Here is a 20,375-nt window from a genome sequence, read left to right as displayed (position 1 = left end):
TGGGTCGGGAATCTAGCCATAGCTTTGCTCCATCCCTCAGGGCAAACGGGAAGAGCATGAGTTTGTATACCTCTGGGTTTACTCCATTTGTCTTCACAGTATCACAGATTTGTAGGAAACTAGAAATAAACTGATTTGGGTCTTCGTGGGGAAAACCATGATACTGGCAGTTTTGTTGCACTAGGGTGACCAGTTGTGGATTCAACTCAAAGTTGTTCGCAGCTATAGGAGGCACCACAATACTTTTTCCATACAGATCTACAGTAGGAGCAGAGAAAGAGCCAAGTACTCTCCTTTGTTGCTCTCATTCCCATTTGGATTGGCCACATTGGCATTATCAGCATCATTAGGATCCATAGGGGATTCTACAGCCTTGAAAAGTCTTGCTTGTTGTAAATGTCGCCTGAAAGTTCTTTCAGGTTCAGGATCAAAGTCTAAGAGATGTTCTTTATCTCTATTCCTGCGCATAAACAAACAGAAAACAAGAAAATATGGAACTCTCTACGTCAGAGTGCAGAGAATTTCCAATGAGATAACTTGAACTAGGAAACACCAAACTTAATTTCAGAAATTACTAAAATTATTAGTACTATTAAAAATTTTCAAAATTTTTTTTATTAATTTAAAGACAAAAATAAAATAAAACTACTAAAATATAGGAAGTAAAAAAAATGAAAGAGAAAAAAAAAACAAAACGAAAATAAAAAATGAAAATAAAAAGAAAAAATAAAAAAGAACGGACACGAGATTTAAAAAAATAATAAAATAAAATAAAAAGATGAGAAAAAAAAGAAAACCGAGGACAGGGGGATGGGAAACTTGCTAACGGAAAGACAATAAAGGGAAAGAAAAATAAATAAATAAATAAATAAATAAAAATAAAAAATTAATTAAAAGAAAAATTATTTAACCTAAGTAATCAAACAACGAATAGTTGTCAATCACAATCAATCTCCGGTAATGGCGCCAAAAATTTGGTGCGGTGATTTACAACCACAGACTAACCGGCAAGTGCACTGGATCGTACCAAGTAATACCTTACGTGAGTAAAAGTTGATCCCACGAGGATTGATGGATCAAGCAACAATGATTGATTGATTGGCTTAGTTAGGCAAGCAGAAAAGAGTGTTTTGGTATTCAAAGAGCATTAAACAGAAAAATTAAGAATTTCAGAAAGCAAGCAGCAATGAGTTGGGAATAAAATATGGAGAAAATAGTTAAGGTTTCAGAGTTATCTATTTTCCGGATTGATTTTTCTTACTAACTATTTTAGTCATGCAAGATTTAATTCATGGTAAACTATATGTGACTAGACCCTAATTCCTTAGACCTTCCTAGTCTCCTCTAAAATTCATTAACTGCAAATTTCTTGGTCAATTAATTCCAATTAGAGGGTGATGATCAAATTCCAGTTAAAATAAGGAGATTATATGTCACGTATCCTGTTAAATACAAACAATTAGAAATTTAGGATAATATGTTTTCAAGCTGTTGTTCAAGTAAAGAGCTTTTCCAAATTATACAAGAACTCAATTAGAATATGGGTCATACTTCCGTTCCACCCAAATTCATAAAATAAAGAACAAAAACAATTATTGAAATATAAATCAAAACATGAATTAAATTAGAAAGAGCAAATGAATCAATCTATACAAATAGACAGAGCTCCTAACCTTAGCAATGGAGGATTAGTTACTCATGGTTTAGAGTAGAATATTATGGAATACGGATTGTAAATTTGGAATGGAATAATGTTGTCTATGGAAGGAAAGTTTCTCCCTTTTATATCTAATCCTAATAAGTTAAAAATCTAATTTCAAAAATTAAAATTAAAAATAATAATATCTTTTCCTAAAAATAAGATTTAAATTTAAATTTAAATTAATTAACAAGTCTTCAGTTGATGGGTGGGGACCACTTATTTTGTCCATTCTGCAGTTTCTAATATGTGTTTTCTAGGCTGGAAACTGGGTCAAAACAGCCAAGAAATCGCCCCCAACATTTTTCTACATTTTCTACACATGGCGCATATCACGCGTACGTGTCAGTCACGCGTACGCGTCGATGGTCTTTTTCGCAAGTCACGCGGACGCGTCGGTCACGCGTACGCGTCGCTGAGCAAATCTTCAAATCACGCGTACGCGTCAGCGACGCGTACACATCACCATGGAAAGCTCCAAATCACGCGCACGCGTCAGTCACGCGTGCGCGTCACTCTTCGCTGCCATCTCCTTTGATTCTTGTGCTGCAGAAACTCCATCAAATCCCGCCGAATGCTACCTAAAATAAACAAAATTACAAAAGACTCAAAGTAGCATCCATATTGGCTAAAATATAATTAATTCTTTATTAAACTCAATAATTTAGATGCAAATTCACTAGAAAAAGATAGAAAAGATGCTCACGCATCACTCATCCCGGTCCAAAAGTGGTGATCCAAGTAAACCGGAATCCATATATGCCGATTTTCGTATAGCTCTGCTAACCGAACCGAATTTATAGGTTGTGGTGAACTGAAAACAGTGCATGCTTTTGGGAAAAAAATATATAAGCATAAAAATTATTCGAACTAAAATCTCAATTACCTAAAAGCCACTTGTTGCCTCTGAGACTATACTTTGTGAGGAAATTGTTCCTATTTCTGTCAAAATTGTCTTTTGTGTACGAGTTCCAATCAACATGGCTCATCTCTTGTTCAATATCAATGTGTCCCTTGTAGCCATTTAGTTTGTTTGTGATCTTCTTCATGATGTGCCAGATACACCAGCGGTGAATTGTTGTTGGCATGTATAGCTCAATTGCCCTTTGAATTGATGCACATTGATCGGTAAAAATACCTTTTGGTGCCTTCCCTCCCATGCAATGTAGCCAACACTCAAATAGCCATTTGAATGATTGAATGTCCTCATTTTTTATCAGCGCACATCCAAGAAGTGTCGACTGCCCGTGGTGATTCACACCAACAAAAGAACTTAAAACCAAATTGTACCTGCATAAATAACAAGCACACTATGGTGAACCGAAATATGTACAGCCACTGAACATTAAAAGTATCTTTAAGCGAACCGAAAACCTATTTGTGTTATATGTGGTATCAAATGAAACCACATCTCCGAAATAATTGAATGCAGTCCTGCTTCTTGCATCAGCCCATAATGCATGTTTAATGCAGTGATCGCCTTCAAGGTTGAGCTCAAAGAAGAAATTTTGGTTCTTTTCTTTCATTCTTACTAAATACTTCCCAAATTCTTTAGCATAATCTTTTTCTGAAATATTCCGTACTTTTCTTGTGATGTAATTTCTTACGTCTTTTTCTATAAAACCTAGTTCACGGTGGCTACCAGCTACTGCCACAAATGATTGGTAGGTTTTGCTAGGTCTGATTCCAGCTTCCTCATGGGTTTCAATGGTGCGACGCACGAACATGCTAAGCTTCCTGTATTGTTTGAGCATCTCAGCCTGGTCTGGACAACAAGGATGTGAGTGATTCAAAACAACTTTAGAAATTTTCCAAAGACCAACATCCTTCATTATGTGTACGTAAATTCTGGCCGGACAATTTAATCCAGCTAAAGGGTTTGTCTTCAAAGTTGGAGATATCTTTGATTTCCGCCTTCCATAATGTTTGTAGAAATTTCTAGCTTCTTCTACGGTCTTGAAAATCATTCCCACCTTTGGGACAAATTTTTTGTCCACAACACAGCTGGTCTGCATCGTGAACCGAAATCTATATTACGGTGAACCGAAATCTTAATTACGGTGAAACAATTATATAGTGCTTAGGGAAGAAAACAAAACATGTTGGTCTAATTTTTGTTAGACTGCTTTCTACGTACCGAACTGAAAATATGAAATTGATGAACTACCTCTTTACTACTTACCGAACCGAAAATTTACTCAAATTTACTCAGAGTTACTCACAGTTAATGACACTCACAATTACTCACAGTTACATATTATCAATTGATTTGAATTCAATCCTCAGTCCATTCAATTCACTTCAAATAAAATTAGCAATTTCATTTCATTAAATTCTATTCAGAATTTAATAATTCAAACCTCATCAAATTGATGCGTTTCAGAAGAATCATCCAAATCGCAGTCATTCAACTGATTTGAAGTTGAGCCATTCATTGTTTCAACTCAAAAGTGCAGATCGAAGAAGAAAATGAAGAAGAAGATGAACGACGAAGCTAATTGCGTTGAATCAATCCAGATCCATAATGCAGAGAAGAAAAATGCAAAAGAGGAGAATAACGAATTTAATTAGGTTAAAGAATAAAAAGGAGAACATGCGCGAAAGAAGGTTTACGTTCAGTAACATTGAAAAAGAAAAAAATAAGGATTCATTATATAGGTTATAAGTGGCGCGTGTAAAATAAACAGGGGATGGGGGCATGGAGTGAAAGTTACATGGATACCATCCATGTAACTTTTACATGGATGTAGAGCTTTTCCCTTTGTATAATTGATTGTAATAATCAATTGTAACTTAAGTTAAATAAATAAACAAATATTCTCCACATACAAGTAATTTTTTTATACAAGTCCATACAAGTCTCTTTAACCTAAATTCATCTCACGCGCCATTAATCTAACCAATTTTTTAATCAACACGCGAATATATAACTGCTTTTTTTAAGGATTTTGTTTTCTTTTTCGAATTTCATCAGCGTTTTCGATCTTCCATCTCTTCATTCTCTACGTTTTTTCTTCTTTCATTTTTGTGCCTTTTCTCTGCGTTCTCTTTTTTTGTTTTTCTCGATTTCCTTTGTTCTCTATATTCGTTTTTGAAATCAAGCTCTGAAATCAGTTTTAAAGATAATGAATTATTCAAGTTCAAATTTTCAATTAAACTAGAGCGAAATGATGGATTATTGTTTTGAATCCAATGAAGTGGCTGAGATGTGGTTCAATTCTAATTAATGCTTTTGTTAGTAGTTTATGATTTTGTAGGTGAATAATATTCTGAAAATTGCTTGTGAAAATTGATGCTCATTGTTGATGGTTTGAATTGAATATAATGTAGGAGTTCTGACGAATCTGTTACATTTCTAGTTTCGGTGTATATTAGAACTATTTTGGTTTATTATGGGAACTTTTTAGTGTATTTACATGTTCAGAATTTTCACTTGAACGAGAGTGAATTGTATTATTGTTTTGAATCAAATCAAGTAGTGAGGTGTGGTTTGAATTTAGATAATGTAGGTTGTTTGTAGTTTATGATTCTATAGTTGAATCGTTTTATTTTCTATTTGATGATGAGTTCTGAATCTAATTTTATTATTTTTTATAATGAGCTTCGATATAGGCTAGCTTTTAATACGGTATATTGTGGACTATTTTCGGTGTATTTTGCAGTTTCTGTGTGATGTTGATGAGCAGTTTGTTCCAAAGGTTGGGATGACGAGCTTCGATGTAGGGTAGCTTTTAATACGGTATATTGTGGACTATTTTCGGTGTATTTTGCAGTTTCTGTGCGATGTTGATCAGCAGTTTGTTTCAAAAGTTGAGATAACTTTTAACACCCTTGAAGATGTTGCAAAATTCTACAAAGATTATTCAAAGGTTGCAGGTTTTTCTACAAAAATTCAGAGCACAAATAAGAAGGAAAATGAAATTAAGAACCAATTGATTATATGTAGCAGAGAGAAAAAATGAAAATCGAACATATCTCCAACTAAGAAGATAAACCCCTCAACTGGATTAAATTGTCCTGCAAGAATTCATATACAGTACATATTGAAGGACGTTAGTGTTTGGATTATTTCAAAAGTTGTGTTATATTATTCACACCCCTACTGTGCAAATCAAACAGATATACTTAAACAACACCGGAAACTAAGCTATTAATTTTAAATTTTGATATTTTTAATTCAAAAAAATCTCAAACCACCTCAATACATTTTATAAAAAAAAATAAGAACATTTTAAATTTGATTAGCCTCTATTTATTGAAAATCAGAAACGTCCAAATTATTAGTCTTTAACCTACAAAATAAAATAATAAATAATAAATTAACATCAATTCAATAATTACAGATATTATGTGTTTAAAATTATAGATGTTATACATATAAAATTATGGATATTAAATTTAAAAATTTTAATAAATTCTACTATACAACTCATATTTTACATATACATATAGACTATTAAAAAATAAAAAAATAAAATATAAACAAAAATTAAGAAATAAATTTTTAAAAATAATTATTAACTCATTATATTAAAATCAATAATAAGCATACATATGAATATTAAATAAAAAATATTAAAATAATTAAAATTATGACTCATACATATATAAAATAATAATTTAAAAAATACAATAAGACATAGATTTAAAATTTGATAATATTAATTGTAAAAATTTATTAATTATAGACATTATATGTATAAAATTATGAATGTTATGAGTATAAAATTATGGATATTAGGTATCTAAACTTATAGATATTATGAGTAAATTTGTCAAATGAATAAATTAATTTAAATATTTGATATTTTTTATATTTAATTATGATCAATTTAAAAATATTTGTGTTAAAAAATTTGAATAAATTATTATCCCACTTTAAAAAATATGAAACAAATATTATCAATAAATTAATGATTACAAAAAAAAATTAATAATAATTAAAATTTAAATTACTCTGACCTCTACAATATTATTACGTAAGTGTAATGAAACAATAAAAAAAATAAATTAGTAGTTACAAAATAAATCAATTAACATGAATGATATTCAAAGTATATTATTATGATTAATTTTTAATGTAATAATATATATAAAAATCAAATAATAAAAAATTTATTAATATATAATATATTACATTTTAATAATTAAAAATATAGTGTAATAAGTTGAATGATAAAAAAGAGATAAAAAAATTCAAATATAAAAAAAATTATATAAATAAAATAAAATTAAAATTTTTTTTTACTAATCATAAATTATTTTGATTTCTAAATTTTTTTTCCGTATTAAATAAAGGCATTAGATGACATTGTTCACGTCTATTAACAACAAATTGTGCACGTGAAGAGATCATTGCGTTCTTTTAGAGTGACACACATACACAAATAGTTAAGTAACGTTTTAATTGATTTAAGGTTTAATTATTTTGTATAGTTTTGTCAAAATATTCTTCACATATTCGTTCTTATAATATTATTTTGTTTACTTTTAGAGTGACAATACTATTTAAATATGTGAGTATTCTCTCCATCTTTCGAATGGATAATTACTCATTTTCATACCAATACAGATTTTTAATAGAACAAATTTTTGGATGAAACGATACAGAATCAAATTTAAGTGTTTTTATCCGTCGCAGTATATATAATATATATAATATATAAAATAATTAATAACATTATATTATATTTATTTTTTTAATTTATATTAAATATATAATAATAGTTATATAAATTTTAAAATTTTATTTTATTTGTTAAATTTTAATAATTATAAAAATTGATAGAAATAGAACAGATATCTGCAAAACAAATTAAGGTGCAAAAACAAATTAAGATTTAATTTTTTATTATTCGCAAAGATATCTACAAAAATAAATTAAAGTGCAAAAACAAATTAAGGTTTAATTTTTTATTATTCGCAAATAGAAGCATGATTTAACTTTTTATTATTCGCAAAGATATCTGCAAAAACAAATTAAGGTTTAACTTTTTATTATTCGCAAATAGAAGTAGATCAAATTCAATGCGAGTTATTATTAGGCTAAACAAAATCGAATAACAAAACTCGCTCCATTATCACCCTTATTTATTTACTTTAACTACAGCAGAGGCGGAGCCTAGCGGCGACTAAACAATGGCTGTGGCCAAAAATGCCGCTAACTGAAAAGATCCCGACAGAGGTCAGCAGTGGTCTGGCAAAAAGAAAGTTGACTATGGATCTGACTATGAAAAATTTTCTATCGGTAAGGAAAGTTGGTATAATGTTACCACTAAAGTCAAGGTTTATAACGAATGTGTCAAGGTAAAGATTTATATCTCTTTTGTAATAAATTTGCTTATTGTTCAATTATTGACAAATTATATTATATGTGTAGCAAATTTTTTATTTTAATGAAGATAGTGAAGGTAGTATCAAGAAATATATTTTGAAAAGTATGGGACAGTCTTGGAAGGAAACAAGGCTGAGGTTGTATAATGCCTTTTACGAGCCAACATTCACATTTGAGCAGAATATTGAGCACCGTCTGCCAAAAAATTGATCGAGAGCATTGGAGAAAGTTCCTAGAATATCACGCCAAAGCTGAGACGAAGGTAATCTAGTATACCATTGGTAGACAACACAGCAATTTATGTTGCATTGAGTCCTTTTAAATCAGTATCTAATCGCCCTTTAATTTGGCACCTATGAACCAATAGGATAAGTGCTGGAAGAACACGATTAATCGATCAAAACAACATATACCCACACTGGCAGTTCGAAAAGTTTCGCACGGCGGATGGAAGAAGAGGTACTCCACTTGTTATTCACTGTTTGGACTATCTATATGACTTAAGTTTCCTTGATTGTGTGGAATACAGTAATGGCGTAAACGTTGTTGTTACAGTCTGAAGAACAAGAAAGGAGAGTCGGTAGAGGAGAGTTATGGATCACAGTGCACAAAAAATGATGGCTCCTATATGAATGATGAAGCAAGGGCAATTGGTGTAAGTACTACTTTTCATAAATTTTCAATAAAATTATGTTTTCAAATACATTAATAGTTTAGTTCTCTATTATATTTTGTTCTATTTTTCTTTGCTGAATGGTTTGGACTTGGGTTGGAAACAGCAAGAAGATATTCAAAGATGAGTTTCTATTAATCCTAATTCAAAATGGAACAAAGAAAATTTTCATTTTCCAATGCTGGTTACTTTTATTTAGTTTGCTAATTTACCTCAGTTGTTTCTAGAGAGTTTAAACTTCTATGTAATTTAGAGATAGTTGGGTTGAAATTAAAATAATTCAATTTATGGTATTCCTTATTTCTTTTTATAGTGTTAGCAACATCCTATGTGACGTGCGTTATTTTGGTTGTTTTACATAAATTACTTTCGAACCATATATTTTTCTCTCATATTTGACTAAGTTTTTATTGACATAGATCGATAAATGCTATGATTATATTTGCTAATTTGTGTCTGTAGAAAAGCATTGAGGAGATTGAGCAACAGGATGAATCTTCTAGAGTGCTGTCTCAAAATGACTCCATTGCTCAGATTTTCGGTAAAGAAAAACCGGGTAGAGTACGTGGTGTAAATTTTGGTCCGACTCCTACCCAATTCTTCGGTTCGAATTCACATGCGCCAGGCAACAGAGTCGAAGTAGAGGAGACCCAGAGGAAGCTGTTTGCACTGCAGGCAGAATTGGAAGGCGAGAAGTTGAAGAGGAAGGCGATGGAGGAGGAGGTAACAGCAGAGAAGAAAAAGATGCAAGCAATGGAGAGAGCTCTGATTAATCTTTTTCAAAAGCAGGGTGAAGAGCTGCCACGAGACATCGCTGTAGGGATGAGTTTCGTGGAATGATAGAGTGAACAATAATAGTAGGATTAGAGATATTTTGGATCGAATCAAGTATATTTTTTTTAATTAGACTATGCAACTCTTTACAAAAGATTTGTACTCTTCATATTTTTATGAATATATTATTTTGACCTGCAAATAATTTATTTGTTTTTTCTACAAGTTTACATTCTAAGGTTGAAAATATTAACACTTAAAATATTAAAAAAAAATCTAAAAAGCCACAAAAAAAGGGTTCTGTAATATTTTAAAAAATTATACGATTTTTTAATAAAAATCCAAATTTTTTGTTTTTTAATTATTCTTAATTTAGCAGCAGTTTAAAATCGCAGGAAAGTCGCCCAAAATAACTGGAAAATTGTCAGAGATTGCGGTGGTTTGTAACCGCCGGAAAATGCTTCGGAAAAGACAATTCCATTTTGTGGTGATTCTAAAAGCGCAAAAAACAAGCAGCATCATGAAAAGATCAAAGTGAATAGTGGCGGTTTTTGAACCGCCAGTGAACATGCTAGTAATTGTGTCACCCACGTTTGGCGACGGTTTTATGAACGGTTGCCGCGAAATATTGATTTGGCAGCAATTATGCCAGCGGTTACTGAAAACCGCCGCCAAATATAATCTCCGCGCCCATAATCGTGGCAATTGGAAGAACCGTCGGCCTTTGAATTTGCGACGATTAAAACGCTAATCATTAAAAAGAACGCCACTATTCTGCGCTTCAGTTGTAGTGTTTGATGATAAATTAAAGCTTTTCTGAAATTATAATACTTCATGTGAGTTATTATTAGGCGAAACAAAATCGAATAGGACAAAACTCGCCCCATTGTCACCTTTATAATTACTTACTTTGATGATAAATTAAAGCTTTTCTAAAATTATAATACTTCATTCTACTTCATTCAAAACTAGAAGATTGACAAACATCTTTAATAAAGTTACCAGCCGTAGGAACGGACTTAGAGGGAGCGAGTAGTGGCCTCAGTCCCCCTTCCAAAATTTTTAGAAATTATATTTATATATAAGATATGTATTTAAAAAAATAAAAAATATTATATAATTTAATACTTTTATATGTATTATTTTATGTCTTAATTGTTTAATTTCCTAATATTTTTTATTTAACTAATTTAATATCATACTCTCAAATCTTTGTAATTTTTAAATTAGTTTTTATATAATAATTTTTATATTTATTTAAAAAAAATTATTTGTTTATTTTATATTAACATATTTAAAATTTATATTATTATATTAATAATAATATACATAATTATATTTTAGTAATCACATTATATACTTTAGATATTATTTTTTATAAAAAATACTTATTTTTTTCTAAATAATCACATTATATATTTTAGATATTATTTTTTTATAAAAAATACTTATTTTTTTTTAAATTTACGTTGTTGAAAAAAAAATTTATAAAAATATCTTATATCTTGTATATCTTGTATTCTATAAAAATATTGTATCTTTGAAATAATTAATAATTTATTATTTATTTTTAAATTTTTAAAAGTTTTTAAAAAAATTAATTTTAATTAATAAAATATATGATTATTTTAATAGGGGGCATCTAGTGTACAGATGCATTTGTAAAGATTTTTGTCTTTTATGGTTATTTGTTGATTTTAAAAGCGTATTACTAAAAGTGTTGTTTAAAGAGAAAGTGTTACCCTTAATCGTTAACTTGGTTCTGATACCAATTTTATGTAATTTCTATTAACTCTTCGTAAATTTTTAAAATGTAATTTCTTTTTCAAAATTTCTATTAACTCTTCGTATTTTGCTTTTATAATTTGTATAGATTTGGTTGGTGGTACTTTATAATTTGCAGTTTCATAATCAAAAGTATTGACCATTTCTACTATTACTAATTCTGATTTCATTTTTATAGTTTTTCAATCTTGTTTTAGTTTATAATATTCTTTTTTGCATGGATTATTGTATATAAAATCTTTTATCTGTTTGTCCTTTTCTTTAATATAATTTTTCAAATCCTCAAAAACTTCTTTTATTTCTACACTTTCTGTTGTTTCTAAATATCTTTTTAATTTTTCAACTTCATTTTCTATTTTTTCTTTTAACAGCTTTAATTCTTTTAAGTCATAATATGGTTTTCCAGGCATTTATAAATTTTTTAAGTTTAGCTCCAACTTGTTTATATTTGTTCTTATTTCTATCCTTTTTATTATAAGGTCATTAATTTCGAACTGAAGATTATTTAATTCCCTTTTATACTCCTTTATTTTACTTTTTAATTTTTTTCGCCCTTTTTCTTTTTATTTTGTTTTCTGGTCTTTCAATCTTTGTAAACTTCATTATTTATCTTAGAATTTCTGCAAATTCTATCATCGATTCATCACTATTTTCTAGAGATTCTATTATTTTTTCTAACTCTTCAACTTCTCCTTTCAATTTGTCATAGATTATTTTTAGAGCTTTACATGCTCTTTGATTTATTTCAGAAAACTGTAAATAATTCAACCGATTTTCTCTTTCAAAGAGCTCTTGTTTCTTGTCTTGATAGGTTACATATATTTTTTCTTTATTTATTGTCATAACTTAGTGTTTAGGGTTTCATTTAATTTTTTGACCTTTTTTGTTAATTCTTTTATTTCAGAATTTTCTTCTTTAGTCTTTAACTTAGATAAACTTAAAGGGCTATTAATTTTGGATTCTCTTATTTGAAAATTCGATGAAACTAATTTTCCTGATGGTTCTTTTAGTAAAAGAACTGGGTTTTCAATAGCTTTATATTTTGGTATTTCTGTCTTTACAATTTTCTGAAATAATTCATCAACATAAATTCTTTCTCTGTTTTTAAATATTATACTATGATGGCTATTTGTTAAAGCATAATTTATTGCATATGTAATTGAAAATGGTTCATCATCTTGTTCCATTAGATTCTTTCTGTGAAATTTATAAGCCAAACTTATAGATCTTCCAAGGTTTTCAGTTGACAAAGGTATAGCATATCCAAGATGGGCATTGAATTTAACATTTACATTTGCCAAGTTTCCATGAACAATTCCAATTATTTGATCTATTGGGTCATCAGTAATTCTTTTGTCACAGATTGCTAAGCTTATTGATGAATTAATTCCTTTCATATATGTAGATTTGATTAAGACTTGTATAGTACTAATATAGATCCATCCAATTTTAGATCTTTTTTGTTGATCCTTAATTTTCTCAATCTGTTTACTCAATTCTTCATCATTTATCAAAGCTATTTCAAGTTCTCCATTGGCAGGTTTTATCTTTATAGGGGCTTCAAGTTGAATTTTTCCATAGTATATTATATTTTTTCTATTAAAAACTTCTTTTAAAAGATTTTGTTTATTAAAATTTTCATTTGATTTGAGATTTAATTCTGTTTTTAGAACAGCCTGTTTTTCATTATCTAATAATGCAGATAATCTATAATAGTCAGATTCTTCCGTTAATTCTAAACTTTCTAAATAATTCATAACTAAGAGATTAGGATAAAGGCGTACCTTTCTGGAGAAAAACTTTCTTTATTTAGAATATTTTACATAAGATGTTTTTATCTCCAGAGGGGAGATTGTAGATACTAACTCCAGAGGGGAGTTTAGAATTGGTTTTTCCTAAGGGAATTCTTCTTCAGACTATAGAATCGCCTTGGCAGATTCCTCCTTGCTCTCTTAGCATATGAGTACTCTTAGCCTCCTGCTTTCTATTGTCTGATACCTTTTACAATTGCCTAAGCAACCTATTTATAATGGTTGGGTCTGATGGACAATTCCCATCCTTACCCTTCTTATGACGTCATTGCTTACGTCATTGTTTATTATCTTGCACCAGCTACATTGTTGGTGCTCTATGACCTAAGCGCTTACGTCACTATGCAATAATGTTGAGAGATGCTTCAGATGTGCTGTCCTCCTCTTTCATTATGTGACCTTCAGATGCGTTGTCTTCTTCCTTTATCATGTGGGTTGATTCCGTTTCATTATTGCTTTCTCCAGATAACTCTGAGACACATAGCTGGCACTTGTGGTCTTCTCTGTCTTTTATCAAATAGCAGAGATTCCTCTTTATCCCTTCGGAGAGCTTTTCTAAGAGTCCAGATAAGTTGTAGAATGCTGATTCAAATTCCACTAAGAGTCTCATCTCTCTTTCTTCAATTTCATTTCTTTTACTGGACACAAGCAAAGTATTTCTGCTTTTATAATTGATTCTTGTGTGAGATTCCCTTGTTATCTTTTGAGTTCTTTCGAAGACCCTTGCTAGTGTGCTGGCTAGTCTTCCTTCATGACTGTAGATTGTTAAATCTTGAACTTGATCAATTGGTTGAAAATTTCCTGGGAAGACGGACATGAAGATTACTTGATGTGCTGGAACCAAGCATTCTTCTTCTTCATTAAAAATAGGTTGACTATTCGTAAATTTTAGGGATATATCCCTTGGATTTTCATTGTCAATCATATTTTTAAATCTCTTTACTGCATCAACAAATCCTGCAGGAAACTCACTAATAATTTTTAAATCATTAAAAATTAAAATTGTATCAATTAATCCATACTGAAAAAACTGATAGGTGTCAGATGGGGAAGCATCTGGAAATATAACCAGCTTTGTTAGCTGTTCTTTGGCAATAGGATAATATCCCAAGATTGCCCTTTTTTCTTCAGTCCAATTTAAGACTATGTTAAGGGTTTCTCTGAGATTTGATCTACAGACCCTTTTCTTTTCCTTGATTTCAGCCCTTGTAGGAATGTTTCTTATTATCCCTGTTCTCTGGGTTTGAATTGGAGCTTTATCTGCTCTTTTTAGGGTTTGCTCTGGATGAAGAGCTTCATATTCCCTGAAGGATTCTTTTGCTTCTTCCAGTGTTAAAAACCCTCCTTTATGAATTATCCTTGATTGATGTGTAAACGGTGCTGCTTTTTCCCAGGCATCATATACTCCTTTCATGGGGCCATTATAAATTATATAATATTTTTTATCTTGAGTGGATTTTTTGATAATTTCAGCAATTTTTTTATTTTCTGGAATTTTTTCTTCACCTGATTTGTCCACCAGGCTTAGCTGGCTGAACTCTGATGGTTTTGGTTGTTGTGTTGATTTCATTGCTTCGATGGCCTTCTTGAGGGATTGGATCTGTATCCTTATTTGCTGACAATGCTTGCATCTTTCGAGTTCTTGTTCGTATTTTTGAATTTCTTGATCTAATGCGTTGTAGACGAACTCCATTCTCTTGTTAATGTATCTGCAATAACATTTTTGTCACCCTTAATATATTCAATTTTTATTAGATATTGTAACAAAAATAATTGCCATCTTACCAATCATCCATGATTATAATCAACTTTTAAATTATATCGTATAAAACCTGTTAGGTAACTTGAATCTGTCCTTAATGTAAATTCTTTGGGTAGTAAATCAATTTTCCATTTCTTAAGAGATTTAATTGTTGCCAGAGTTTCCTTTTCATGAGTGGTATATCTCTGTTCTGTTGGAGTAAAAGTTCCTGAAATATACCTGCAAAGTAATTCCTTTGGGGGATATTTAGAATCTAGTGATTCTTTTTCTTGTTCCAAGCTTTTTATAGCTTTCTTAGCTTTTAGACATCCTGACCAGGTTATGTCTGAGGCATCTGTTTCTACTATTAAGTAGTCATTTTCTTCTGGAATATAAAGTTCTGGAAGTTTTTCACATAATTCTTTAATTCTTTGAATTTGCATACTATCTTTTTCGTCCCATTTCCATTCTTTTTTAGTACTTATTTTTGGAAATAAGCTTTTAGTGTATTCTGTTATATTCTTTAAAAATCCTTGATCAAAAATATAATTTATACACCCTAAAAATCTTTGTAATTATTTTCTATCTTCTATTTTATTAGGAAATAAATTTACTTTTTCTAGAACATTTGGTTGAAGTTTTAGCTTTCCTTGAGTGGATAGAATTAATCCAAGAAACTCTATTTCTTGTTTTGCTATTCTTGCTTTCTTTTTGCTAAGAACTAATCCTTTTTCTTTACATCTTTCTAAAACTATTAATAATTTTTGAAGATGATCTTCTTTATCCTGTTTTGTAAAAATTAGTATATCATCAATGTACACTAAAACAAATTCATTTAACTCCTTTAGATTTTCTTCCATAAATCTTTGATAAATACCTGGGGCTTGTTTTAATTCGAATGGTAATACATTCCATTCATAGAGCAACACACTTGTTGATTCTTTTGTTGGGTAAGTAAAAGCAGTTAATTTCTTTGTTTCTTCGTCTAAACGAAGTTGCCAATATCCTGATTTTGCATCAAGAGATGAAAACCAAGTTGCTCCTTTGATTTTTTCTAAAATAGAATCTTTTCTTGGAAGTTTATGAGCATCACCAATAGTTGCTTCATTCATTTTCTTATAGTTTATTACCATTCTTCGTTTTCCCCTTTTAATTTCATTATTGTTTTCAACGTAAAAAGCTGGAGCCGCATGAGGACTTTTACTTAATCTTATAATTCCTTTTTCCAAAAGATCTTTACATTCTAGTGAGAACTCTTCTCTATCTCTTGCGGAATAAGGAATTTTATTTGGAACATTTATCTCTTTTGTGGGATCTTTTAATTTAATGCTTACTAATTCGTTATTTGTATTTTTAATATCTAAAGGATTTTCAGCACAAATTTCATCCAAAAGTTCTTCTATCTTTATTTCAAGATTATTTTTTGGAATATTTATCTGAAAGTATAGATTTAAATAACATGTTTCTAATATAGAAAATATTTTAAATTTTAAGATCTTATCTATAGTAGTAGTTGGTATTTTCATACGTTTTGATTTTTGATTTATTGAAGAATCGTGTGGAGCTTTTAAAACTATATATGTTAATTCTTGAATGAATGGATGATATAGCTTTAAAAAGTTATTTCCTATGATAAAATCCATTCCAGAATCTAACATATATATAGATGGAACAATGAACCTATAATTTTGAATAAAAATTTCAACCATCTCTGCTTTTTGGTCAATTTTATGTATTGATTTGTCAGCTATTCTAACTCTTAATGGTTTCTTTAATTTTTTCCAATCAAGTTTTATATTTGAACTAGCAAAGCATTGTGTTGCTCCAGAATCTATGAAAGCATTTATAAATTTTTCTGTTATTTTTATAGTAATAAATGTAGCATTATTACTCAATTTCTGAGTCTGTTTCTGAGACATATTCAAAAATATAGTCTAAGTTATCATCAGATTTTTCTAATGGTTCCATGAAACAAGACTTAGCAATTTCTATTTGTTTAGTAAGATCCTTTTTATCCTTCTTTTTTGGGCATTCATTTGCGTAGTGTCCTTCTTCTTGGCAATACCAACATTTACAATTTTCTTTTTTATTCGGGCAATAGTTATTTCTTTGTCTTTTGTTTTTATTGTTATTTTCTTTCCTAAAATATCTCTTTTTTCTCCAGTTTGGATAGTATTTTCTTCTTCTAAATTGATATTTTCTTTTTCTTTGAAAATTTTTATTAAGACCATATTTTTGAGGTATCTCTTCATTATCCTGACAGCAAATTCTAATTATATTTACAAATCTTTTTTGAGTTGCTTCTTGCATACAACGTTCTTTTATTTCCTCTCTTATTGCAGAGGTTGCTCCACCAAAATTATTTTCAATTGTTCCTCTATTTATTTCTCTTATAAATCTTCCCATTATAAATTCATTAGCAGGATATGGAAGTTTTGTTATATACATACTGAGATAATGATTTTTATCTTCTTCTTTTAATTTGTAATAATGTATTCTATATTCACCTATATAAGACTCCACATTACATAAATCATATATCTGAATATTAGCTAAATGGTTTTTTGCTTCTTGATATTCTTTATTATAGACTTCTTGTCTATGATCTATAATATTTTTTCCAAAAAATTCTTTATATAGAATCATCATTATATATAATATCTTATCATAAGCTGTTGTTTTTGTTTCTAATTCTTCTATTATTTGGTTTTCTATTGATGCCATATAATCTCTTATAGTTCCTTTAGTATGAAATTCTATGTAATTCCAAATGTCTCTTCCAGACAATTCACTAAGTTTTGGATTAGTAAAGGCTTCTAATAAGAAGGAATTCAACCAGTTTTCGAAAATTTCTTTTTCGTTCTTTTTGCAGTCTTAATCGAGCATTCTTTCTCCTTCCATTTTCTGGATTTTAGGAACGTATTTTGATGGTATTTTTGTATATTTTGAATCTTTATTTATAAATCCTTTTTTAAAAGCATAATTATCAAAACCTGTTCCCATTTAAATTGAGATTGATTATCCTTAGATGTTCCAGCTTCATTTTTTACTTGTATTGGAATTGTTGGTTCTTCGTCACTTGAATAATCTAGAATGTGTTCTTCATTTTTTATATTTTCAGCATTTACTAATTCTTCTTCTATTTGAAAATCATGTTCCATAATATTATTTTCTTGAGCCATTTTTAATTGTTTAAAAAGCATTATAACTTCTTCTAATTTTTCTTCAATATTCATAATTTCAATGATGGTTTTACTTTTAAGTCTGTTATGTTGATTATATTTTGAAATTTTTCTTTTTTGGAATTTTCTTTTTCCTTATTTCTTTGAAATTTTATAGATACTAATATTTCTTCAAGCATATCTACTATAGAATTTAATTGTGGGTTAAAAGTATGATGAAGATGTGGAGAATCATTTTTATGGTAGCATTTTTTAGAAATTCCATGTGAAAAATAAGTTTTTTCAGGTTTTTGAAGTCCTTCAATAAAACTTATAGTAAAATAAAGATTTTGAGAAAAATCATTTTGTATTGATTTTAAGAATTCAGTGTCATTACAATTAACATTGATTAAAATCATTAATTTTTGATCTATTAGTTTTAATAATTTAATTATTTCTTCTCTTAAATCTTCTAATTTTTCCATTAGGTGACGCTTTTCTTTGTGAAGAGTTACGGTTTTAAGTTAAAAGTGTGGTTTTAGAATGTGTGGTTTAGATTTTGCCACGTAAACACATCTTTAAAACAACATCTTTACCATATATTTCACCTTATTTTTAACTAAATATACTATAAATTATTAATACTTTATAATTTTATAATATATTATTAATATTATTATATTTGTTTTATATAACTATTATATTAAAAATAAAATTATAAAAAAATTATATATATATTTAATAAATTTTTTAAAAAACTAATCCTAATAACTATATATTAATTACTTTTATGAAATAAAAAAAATTATCTAAAATTCAGTCTTTCCATACTAAACTTTTATACTAAATTTAAATTTCCAGACTAAACTTTTATACTAAATTTAAATTTTTTGAATCCATCCTTAGCCAGCCGTGTTAGTTTCAAATTTTGAAGTTCGATTTAGGGTATTATAAACTTAAATTATATATAATAGAGAATGGAAGAAATAGTTTTGATAATTTGAAGTTCGATTTAGGGTATTATAAACTTAAATTATATATAATAGAGAATGGAAGAAATAGTTTTGATGAATGATTGGACATGAATGATTTAAGAATTATATTATTGATAAATTAAAGAAAATACAAATTCTTTAGTTAATTTTTTAAGAGAATTCTCATTTTTTGGACTCGATACAATAAAGTCTATGATAACGTATTTATGGGTTATTATGGGCGTTGACGACAATTTGGTGTTGAAATAACTATTTTTCTAGGCTAATAATATCTTATGAATTTTAAAATAAATCTTCTCAAATATTATTCTAAATATTTTTAGATACTATATAGTATATAGTCTAAGCAGATTTGATTTATTTATTGCTTAAACTTCTCCATAATGTTACTTTTAGTAAGTCTGGAAATTTGTCTACTATAGGATAATTAATAAACACAAAAGGGAAAATCATAACAAACATAAAGCATATTCTAAAAATTAAAAATTAAAAAACTTGAGCATAAAAGAAAAACAAAAACAAATTATTTATGTGCCATTGTGGGTGGCACTTTCTTAGGCAAGTCCGGAGCACCAGTAACGAACTCCATAGAACTTCCTTCTTTGTTGTTAAGAGTCACGTTGTTCCTCATGATGATGATCCTTGTTATGAGTTTGAGAAGAAGAATCTTGCGTGGCGCTGCTCTTACAAATATTATGAGCACTTTGAAACAGATCAATTGGTTCAGATTCGGCGATCTTTCCTGCTTCCAGTGGCGTGCCATGCTTGTAAGCTACTCTCAACGCTTCATCATCTGATACCCTTGCTTGTGCAGTGCCATACGTGATATCATCTTTGCTCTGTGCCATCTATTTTAACACGAAATTTTAAATCTTCCAAGTTGAATGCTGAAGAATTGATCAATATTATTATTGTCACACACTATCTAATCTTCTTTGTAAATTGGAATGCTGAAGTAGTTGGAAGAAAGAGATTTGGTTTATATAGAGAAATGAGTATTGACGTACGTGGACTGTTTTCGTACCATTTAGTGACAAGTGTGTCTTTGGTTTGTCGAGGATGTTCCACTTAGTGACACGTGGTTGATCGACCGAAGATCCCAGAAGATCGATGAGATTAAAAAATTTGAGATTTTTAATCCAAGTTTTATTGGAATTTATCTTTTCCTTATTTTAAATTGCATAATCGTTTAAAACTAAATTATTTCGGTTAATTTATCATTTTTTGTTTTTTGTTTTATGATACATGTAATAATTTATTAGTCAATTAATAATAAAATCTTAAATAAAGTTTAAATGTATAATAAAATAATTTTTAATTTTTATCTAGTAATATAAATAGAAAGCTCATATATTGACGTAGCGCTCATACCTTAAGTCTGGGAATTTATTTGATTAGGTTG

The 20,375-nt window shown here is 29.0% G+C and overlaps 2 protein-coding genes across 2 annotated transcripts; both read right to left on the bottom strand.

Moving 5' to 3' along the window:
* Positions 1–258: 258 nt before the first annotated feature.
* LOC130965865 (protein FAR1-RELATED SEQUENCE 5-like) lies at positions 259–3,714 on the bottom strand. The gene is made up of 3 exons (XM_057890626.1): positions 3,074–3,714; positions 2,618–2,989; positions 259–460 (listed from the first exon to the last, which is right to left on the bottom strand). The coding sequence occupies exons 1-3, from the start codon at positions 3,712–3,714 to the stop codon at positions 259–261; spliced, it is 1,215 nt and encodes a 404-aa protein (XP_057746609.1).
* A 15,641-nt stretch (positions 3,715–19,355) lies between these two features.
* LOC130970568 (SEED MATURATION PROTEIN 1) lies at positions 19,356–19,910 on the bottom strand. The gene has a single exon (XM_057896693.1). The coding sequence runs from the start codon at positions 19,819–19,821 to the stop codon at positions 19,582–19,584; it is 240 nt and encodes a 79-aa protein (XP_057752676.1). The 5' UTR covers positions 19,822–19,910; the 3' UTR covers positions 19,356–19,581.
* Between the last annotated feature and the right edge of the window lie 465 nt (positions 19,911–20,375).

Source organism: Arachis stenosperma, chromosome 3 (assembly GCF_014773155.1).
Source record: "Arachis stenosperma cultivar V10309 chromosome 3, arast.V10309.gnm1.PFL2, whole genome shotgun sequence".
Lineage (NCBI taxonomy): Eukaryota > Viridiplantae > Streptophyta > Magnoliopsida > Fabales > Fabaceae > Arachis > Arachis stenosperma.
The sequence above is the reverse complement of the archived record's forward strand: the minus strand, read 5'-3'. Positions and strand labels throughout refer to the sequence as shown.